General features: G+C 32.8%; 1 protein-coding gene across 3 annotated transcripts in view; it reads right to left on the minus strand.

Annotated features, from left to right (window-relative positions):
* Nucleotides 1–8,982, minus strand: part of LOC126974704 (RNA-binding protein 26) — a 51,377-nt gene extending 42,395 nt beyond the window's left edge. For all 3 annotated transcript variants that reach the window (XM_050822288.1, XM_050822287.1, XM_050822286.1), the window contains exons 1-4: nt 8,770–8,982; nt 3,145–3,263; nt 2,367–2,501; nt 1,013–1,161 (exon numbers count right to left, since the gene is read on the minus strand). In XM_050822288.1, coding sequence (XP_050678245.1) covers nt 1,013–1,161; nt 2,367–2,501; nt 3,145–3,263; nt 8,770–8,828 — 462 coding nt within the window. In that variant the 5' untranslated portion in view covers nt 8,829–8,982. The remainder of the gene's footprint in view (nt 1–1,012; nt 1,162–2,366; nt 2,502–3,144; nt 3,264–8,769) is intronic.
* Between the last annotated feature and the right edge of the window lie 688 nt (nt 8,983–9,670).

Here is a 9,670-nt window from a genome sequence, read left to right on the forward strand (position 1 = left end):
AATAAATGAAATAATTTAAGAATATCCAGACAACACATAAAGTTTAAAACCACATACAATATTATAGATGGTGTATTGATAAAAATACTGATTAAATTAAAGATCTAGGCGTACTAATAGACAATTAAATTAGTTTTACCAGACACATTGCATTAATTTTTTAGTTTAGTAATGTTATGCATACCTTTAATTTAGATAAATAAATATTAACACTTATAAATATTTCTCTTATACGTTCATGTTAAATTATGTATTTAGTTGGTAAGCCTTAATTAATAAGTAACCACAACTATGACCAATACTATCTCTTTTGCTCTGCGGTTGACTAATGTCAACCGCAGTCCCCCTGAAAATGTGCTCTGAAAAGCTCAAGAAACGTCGGAATAGCTAAAACAGTAATAAATGTTAGAACACAGTTACAATTACACGCGTTTCACTCCTAGAAAAAGTGTTTTATTTAAAAGTCTCTCATTCAAATGGATGTAGTTAAGAAGAAAGGACTCAAACCACATTTTGGTCAAAATAGAGATAAGAATGCCATCATACTCGTGAAGGTTGAATCTGTCATGTAGTTTAAAATGTACATGGAAATTGTTTTTTTTTTTAAATTTATTATTATTATTTAACTGCAAATTCCTATAGCTCAAAAGTGCCTTTGTGTAGTTTGAGTATGCTTAAATACGTCCCAATATTGTCCTTTGCACAGGATGCCGGCTAGATTATGTTTACCACAACGGCGCCTATTATTGCCGTGAAGCAGTAATGTGTAAACATTACTGTGTTTAGGTCTGAAGGGCGCCGTAGTTAGTTAAATTATTGGGCAAATGAGACTTGTCGCTCAGAATTTTTGGGGTTTTCCAAAAAACCTGAGCGGCACTGCATTGTAATGGACAAGACGTATCAATTACCATCAGCTGAACGTCCCGCTCGTCTCGTCCCTTATTTTCATAAAAAAAAGTCATACCACAGGATGTAACCTGTTTTATTTAGTTGGAGATTGCTTCATACCAACCTTAACGAGTGTCTGCTCGTGGGGCGGGTGAGCTCGCCTAGGTACCACGACCCGGTGCCGTGGAGGAGGCTCCGTTGTCGCCAGGATCGGGCTTCGATTCCTCACAGTACGGGACGCTTCCTGTTGCTCTTCGCTGGTTACTGCTGGAACTGATACATAATTCAATTATAGTTACAACAGTTTATAACAGAGATGCTTATAGGTAAATTACTTTCGAGACGATTTTACATTTGTACTAGTTTGTACTAACATGAAATTTAAAGGAGATTTACCATACATGGGCCAGATTGTGTCAGACAATAACATATTTAATTTTCATTATTACATTCAGTTTGGGCCTAAAAATAATATGTTTTCTATCCCGAGTATTTTGTTCTATTAAAAAATATCTAAGAAAAATGAAATATTAAAACCGATCGCTATTAATCTAATCATAATCGATTAAAAGTGGCATCCTCAAACTACATTAATTAAAAAGATCGTTTTTGAAATATGATATCTCATTAACCAATTAAAATCGAATCGAAACATCTACTCATGTGGTGAGTCTTTGGTTTCATTGACCTTCAGTGTCTGTAGGTATACCACAGAGTACTTTTAGCTATACTTGAAACTAATACCTATACATAGCATGCAAAGGATATTTGAATTTTATTTCAAACCCATGCTGTTGTTTTGTGTTCTTTTTACATCAAGTTGAGATGTTAATTATATTTCCACCATATATGCTAAGACCTTTATTATACGATTAGTTACCTATTTAAGGGTATTCATGGCTCTTACCCCATTCTTTAAATCATGATTGGTTATTGGTTCAGAATATCTCTGTAGGTAGGTATCACCATAGGCAGTAAAATTCATGCAAACAAGCGCTTCCTTCTTAACAAACTAACCTAATCTAATATTCTTTAAAATTATTTTTCTCTGAATCTGAGATTCCAACCAGAAAAATATTTTTGTGAATGAAAATAGAATTCTCAAGCTTTATTTTATGATAACATTTATCGAGACACAAAAATATGTGTATGTAGCCCAAGCTCCATACAATGCTGGTATACAGTTAGAAAAAAAGGGATTTGTTCAATTTTAAAAAAGAAAATATTTTGACAGTAAAAATTCATAGGTGAATGCCAAATACATAATAATTATATTAATAAACAGAGAGAAATTTCAAGACACGGATGAGACTTTAGATATAACATCAGAATTAATTACAGTTAAGACAAATCATTCATCAGATGAAAGTGAAATATCTGGAGTTGAAATTTAGAATTTCAAATTATGTTTAAGTTTAATTCTAAAGGAAAATAAATGCCTTCTTATGCTTTTATTATTAATAAAAACACTGTATTACCATGATTTTCAAGTTCAGGTTCTTTTTCTGTAACAACAGGTTCCGGTGGAGGTGTGGGTTCTTTTTTATCAACCGACACCAAATACTCGTGACCGTCCAGTGCTTTGAAGAGCATCTCCACAAATGGCTTTGTTTCTGAAATATACATCAAAAGTTTATTTTACATATTCAATTTCACAATCCGACTACTGAATTAAATTTTTTTAATGAAAAAGGAAGACAAAGGACCGTACGGGTCACCCGGTGTTAAGTGATCACCGCCGCCCTCACTGCCTTGCAACACCAGAGGAGCGTTGCCGGCCTTTAAGGAAGTTGTACGCACTTTTTTTGAAGGTACTGATGTCGTATCGTTGCGGAAACACTGCCGAAGGATGTTGAGTTTCGGTCTAAAGGGCGCCGTAGAAATAACTGGGCAAATGAGACTTAACATATTATGTCTCAAGGTGACGATCGAAACTGTAGTGCCGCTCAGAATTTTTGGGTTTTTCAATAATCCTGAGCGTCAATGAATTATAATGGGTAGGGCATATCAATTACCATCAGCTGAACGTCCTGCTCGTCTGGTCCCTTGTCATAAAAAGAGTACATCGAAGTACATTTTTGCAATGTAGCACCAGCAAGTCTGGACAATTTGACTCGACGGAAAACAGCACCAATTATAAAGATTGCGCTGCATTTTAAATTTAAATCTGTTAAAGATTTGACAGACTTCCGGATTAGTGATATATGGGTTAGTAGTTATTTTTTATTTATTAAAAAAATTGCAAAAAACAGTCACCTTGTTGCAGGAACACATCAAGCTGATCCAACATTCCTTCCCGCAGCTCATCCAAGGGTTTGTCTTTCTTCACTAGGGCATACACATACTTCGCCAGGGCTGCCGGATCCGCATCACACCTTGAAATTAAATATTTAAACATATTAAAGCATTACAAAAACTAGCAACTAGGTGCATCTTAGCTGTATAGGCCGTAATCTGGGGGTAATTATAAAAGATATTTCTATCTTTACATGTATTTCTTTTGTTTTAAAGGAACATTTACAAAGTGGAAGTAAATAGTAAAAAGACCTATGTGAAGTCATCCGTAAGATATCAATTTAGTAGTTGAAGTAGACTTTCAGGTCATCCCATTAAAGAGCTCAACGTGGGCGCAAAACCAGTGCATATTATAATATCTGCTACCCTGCAGTACTTGTCTACATGACGAAGTTATACATCAGAAACATCTGGTTTGTTGGCTCATTGAGCCACTGAGCGATAAAGTGAACATGCAGTCATAACTACACCAAGATACAATTACTAATCTTGTTTTGGAGATTAGTAATAGTTTGTAACAAGCTATTGTAAAGACTGTATCTAGTAAAGAGTATAACTGTGACGAATTACATTGGTGTTTCCAGACCCCTATAGACACAATACAAGAATGCTAGGGTTGGTACCTACATACAAAAAGTAATTTAACATGTAAATTAATTAATGATTATTATTATTATTGCATAGTTAAATTAATTAGTAATAGAAAATAAACATTTGCATCAAGTAAAAGTTTGGCAAGGTATATTATATCACTAGCCGTTCCCCCACGCTCGCTGGGCGAATTTTAAAAGGAAGGAACATTGGAATTAGAAAAATTAGTAGCTATAAACCATCTAGGATAAATTTCGCATCAGATGGTGGAAGTTTCAAGTCGATAAGATCAGCGGTTTAGGCGTGAAAGAGCCTCAAACAAAGCTCATTTTCATTATCTTAATATATATAAATTACGTGTCACGTTGCTTGTCCGCGATGGACTCCTAAAATAATGAACGGATTATAATGGGCATTACTTCTGTAGTGCAGTTTAGTCCAACTTGAGAGATAGGATAGTTTTTATTTCGATTTGGGACCTATAATTATTTTTATTTGAAAATAAAAATAATTATAGGTCCCATAGGTATTTGTTTTGTATGGACATATTTTCTATGAGGGAACTTAGTGACGCACGGTTTGACAGTTCTGTAAAACAATTTTTTACGAAATAATTATTGATGTTTTGAAATATTATTGGCAAATTCATATAAAAGTTTTTTTATTACCTACAGAACAACGCCAGTCGGGATAGCTAGAATATACTTATATATAGATATGTTAAAAGTGTACTTCTTAAATTTACAATAAATAAAAAAAAAGCGACGAGTCCCGGCCTTGCTTAGCAGCCGTGTAAATCGTGTGGATGTGTGTGTGTGTCGATTCTTACGCTCTAGTATGTAGTTAAAGTAGTATTCTATTAGTGTGCTATAAGTAAGTACCTACACGTAATAATATGCTAAGGATTTCTTAGCAATTGATAGATGAATAGATGATCTAACTTGGAATCCATCATACTTGAAGTATGTTAACCGCATCGAAAATATTCAAAGGCAATTCCTCAAACATCTTTGTTATCGTGTGAAAGCCACATACCGCTCTGATTCGTCTGATTCGTCGTGAAATAGCCGATATTACTCTCCTTTTAAAAGTAGCCCAAGGACTAATTGACAGACCTTGCCAAGCTTCAGTTCAATACCCCTGTTAGATTATTGCGACAGCATGATTTACTAAGACTTCAACACACTAACCTAAACTATAAAATAAATACTTGGCGAGCAAGCAATAGCTTCAACAATCTGTTAAGTAGTGATAATAATCTAGATCTCTTCTGTTCAAGAGTAGACTCTGTAAGACGTGCCTTAGCCAACAAATTCTTTACTAATACCCTTACATCTTCTGAAGTTGTTACGTTAACTAAAACGATAATGTAAATTGTAATTTTCGAATTGTATATGCTCACGTTGCCAGTTAAATTTTTCTACTCTAGCACTAATTTTGGAAACCTATAATTGGCTATCTGTAATTATCTTAAGTATCAATTCACACTTGTGTGTCTCTACGCTTAACGAAATTAGCCTCAATTGAATATTCGTAAACGCGTCCTTAAATAAATATTTCCATCAGGGCACAAATACGCAATCAGGTCACATATAAACTACTAAACACAACTATTATTAAATGCATGTACATTGAATCTATAAATATATCTGAGTGTGGGGTAACGAAACAGCACTTGTCATCCAAAAATAAATTAATATCTATTATAATACTCAACGTGTGAGACAAAACTTATTGATAAACTTCTCATCGAAAAAGAAACCGAAAGTGGAACTACAAATTAGGTGGTGTTGAAATAAATTTTGTAATATGTTACTAGGATTTTACAGTTTTCGGTAAGATCTTGAAAACTTCCTAGCATTCCCATCTTCACAATTCGGTAAAAATTTGAGAATCACTGAGACAAATTGTCATCCAGAATAATTTTTTTTAATGAACTTTTTTTATATTAATACGTATTCGACAACTTAAGAGTATCAGGATTATTCATTAGTGTCTCAGCTTTATATTGATGTGCTCTTTATAATGTGTAAGAGTAATAGAAAAAAAAATGCAATCTCAAGAGTGGAAATCGTGTGACCTTGACAGGTCGGTTATAAAGCACAACCTCGGCGCTTCGCGTGCGAGGCGTGCAAAAAAAACATTTATCTGCATGTCTCACTTAGAGGCAATACTCTAAGGTCTATATTTCACTGGGGAACCACGGTGGCGCAACCAGTCGCCGATACCAACGAAATATATACAGTTCTATGGAGAGTTACTCACATGATGTCCGTCAGACGCGTCATGACTCTGGTGTCTAGTTTGTTAGATTACGAACACCACGGTGCAGTGGCGACTGGTTGCACCACCGACCACCATGGTGTCCCAGTGAAATATAGCCCCCCTGAGAGATCTATAAATTTTGTTTAGTCCTATTTTGTTATTATCAATAAACAGATGACCCATGCCATCATGTTATTTTAATTATTTACTAGTAAGTATGAAAGGATAGGGTTAATCAGTTTAATGACAGCCACTAAGTTACCTATAGTAATGAATGTTTTCTTTGAATAATAATTAGATATATTGTGTTTAGTTAATTGTATAGATTAAGAAACTGTATCATGGTTGTTTTCTTATTTTAATAAAGGTTATTATTATTATATTCTGGAAACGTGGTATGAACAAAATGTTTTAAGGCATTTTGTATTGCTTGTCACAGAAAATTTCTGCAAATATTAGCTGTGTTCTATCCAAACACAGCATTGATATTGTGAGCTTTTTCTGATGTGTTAGTTCATCATCGGAACACCTATTATAAAATGAATTTTCGATGCATCTATATTTTAACAGCAAATGAAAAAGTAATTTTATTTCAAACCATCCAATGATGTGCATTTTTTAACCCTAAATTGTTCACCTTCACACAGCTGCACAGAAAAATCAGAGACTGTACGAAGTTGTGCAACTGTCATAAGGCTCTAAAAAAGGGCTTGAAAAGAGAAGATTTTCAAACAAAATAAACACACAGTAGACATCAAGTTCTGGAAAATAGCTTGTAAACTTAAGAGCTTTAGATATTTTTTTATTCTAGCATAAACATAATTATGTGTGTCAAGGGTTGTGGCAGGTTGATCACTACTCTTCCTGTCTCTTATTATTATTAATCTGTCATTAAAACTCTGCCTTTAAAATTAGTTTGGTTAAGACAAAAATATATATTTCTAAAAAAAAAAATACTTTATATAGTGAAATATGTGTGTATCAACAATGGTATTTTTTTTGGTTAAGATGCAAACTTGAGTCTTGCTCATTTCTCTTAAGAAAGGATTTTATGCAAGATACAAGTTTCTTCAGGCACTAGCCAACAAAACATATTGGAGGCATGATAAAATCTTTTGATAATCCCAAATTTTATCTATAATTATAATAAAATCAAAACAAAATATAAACTGTACTGTATGTGTGAATATGTGTAATTTTGCATGAATAGTAACAGGTCTATAGTGTTGGTGTTGCAGGCAGCAGTAAGAATAATATTATAGCAACAACTAGAAGTAATTTAAGAATATTATTTGTGACATTTCCTAATATTATTTACTTTGTAAGCCCTATAAAATGTTTATTTATTTATTTATTAAAGCACACCACATCATATACAATAGAATTTTCTTAATCTTATGTTACAATTAGTAGTTCTAAAGTATACGACAATTATGGTGAACATAAAAATTACAAAAAATACTCCCTAAATACTTCTGAAAAATAGAACTAATACTATCTAAACTATAATAAAAACAAAAAAATAAAAAATGATATAATTAAAAAACTAATGATGTTGCTATCAGATTGCTGGAGTGTCACATTTTGTCAACCCTTATAAAAAACAGAGACAAAAAATTACTATTATAGAAAAAGCAGTATGCTGCCTGTCCTTGCATAGTGTTGCTAAACCTGCTCAAATCCTAAGGAAAACTCCAAAAAACTAGCAACATGCCAGAAATCAATGTGAAGAAGTATGATGGGGGAAGAGTTGATTCAGTGAGATTAGCAGCCTCAAAATAAACATGTAACTGTGAGTAACTAGGTCAGAAAAGCAAACTTGAAATGGATGGGGTCAACAATTTTATTCTTGTTTAGTTTTCAAGTCTAAATCAATGATGGAATGACATATCAGAACATTTGGTTCAATTAAGCATCATTAGTTCTTAGATGCACTTTTTAATTTAATTATAAGCTTCTCTATAATATATGTTTGCAGCCATATAACCCCCATCAATATCAATATTGTCCACAGAGTACTTATACTTGAATATATTGTCTATCAATGTGATTTATTTCGATTATTGTATTAAAATCATTATTCTGGTGGGTATGATAATTTTATATCCCTGGTACAATAGCTATATAGCAAAAGAATATAATTTAATATGCCATAGGAGCAAACATAGTTCTAATGTCTAATGCTTCTAACTGTAACTAATAACAACATAATGATAAATATAAAAGTAACTGATCACTTATTTACACATAAATAACAATACGAAAAATCGATTTATTAATACAACTATATTTAATACCAATACAATCGATGAGACATTCCAATTTTAATATTAATATCAGGTTTATAATGCAATAGTTACAAATTTTTAATTCTGGAATGTTTTTATAACCTATCAACGTGTTATCAGTACGAACACGATAAATTGGAAATTACTGACGACATATTGCGACAATAGTATACATTATGTGATGTTACAACTGTTTCAATTCATAAGTTTACTGCCTAAAATAAGAATAATTCATAAGTTGATTACGAAATCGTAAATTGACACCTGGCTTGTATGGATTTTTTTATTGAAAATATCATTTAACAATCATCCAAGTTTTTGTACAATTAATGTAAATATTTATTTTAAATATGGTCTAGGATAAATAAAATTATATTGATTGAATATGTGTACTGCAAATATTTTATGGCTATAAACATGGCTGAAAATGCAAATAACTCACAGGGGTTCCAATATGGACGTCAACCAACTTTTGAAAGCATCTGGGTTTTCAATAAGCATTTTGGTCACTTAAAGATATCGCCACACACTGAAATAACAATAAATATACTTAAGAAATCACATATAAAATCTTGTAAAACCACGATGATGGTAATTTATAATATTAATCTCCCTAAGCGTTTAATTTTAAACAAGTAATAATACTAATTATTAGTTAGACTAAATCACTAAAGTTGCTAGTACTGCGTGACAACTGACAACGTGATGTCAATGATGATAGATGAAATATGAAGGAAGTGACCTATGTCACTGTCTTCTGACATTTCTGACGCTTAAATTTTTTTTTTGGGTTTTTATGACCTGATAACTAAGACCTTTAAGTCAAGTCTTTTATTATTATCTAAAATTACAGACCTATATCCATTCTGTACATCTTTGGCAAACAGATGAAGAAAATAGTTCACTCAGACAGATGGATCAGACAAACAGATGGAGAAAATAGTTACTGTATATCCAAACATAGCAGCTAATGTTCCACATCAACAGCACGGATTTATTAAGGGTCACCCTACTGTCACCAACTTGGCGACTTTTACAGATCTATTAAGTGCATATATGTGATATATTAAGTGCAATGGACGATAACTGTCAGGTAGACACCATATACACTGATTTTGAAAAGGCCTTCGATCGTGTTGACTTTCAAATCTTACTTATAAAGTTAGAATCTTTAGGCATACACGGTGACCTTCTTCGATGGTTCAGCTCATATATTTCCAATAGAAATCAAGCTGTGGTTCTGAATGGATTAAGATCAGATTTTGTTGCGATACCTTCTGGGGTACCACAAGGCTCCTTGCTTGCACCTTTATTATATGTTGCGTACATCTACGACATAGCGG

This window comes from Leptidea sinapis, chromosome 33 (assembly GCF_905404315.1).
Source record: "Leptidea sinapis chromosome 33, ilLepSina1.1, whole genome shotgun sequence".
Lineage (NCBI taxonomy): Eukaryota > Metazoa > Arthropoda > Insecta > Lepidoptera > Pieridae > Leptidea > Leptidea sinapis.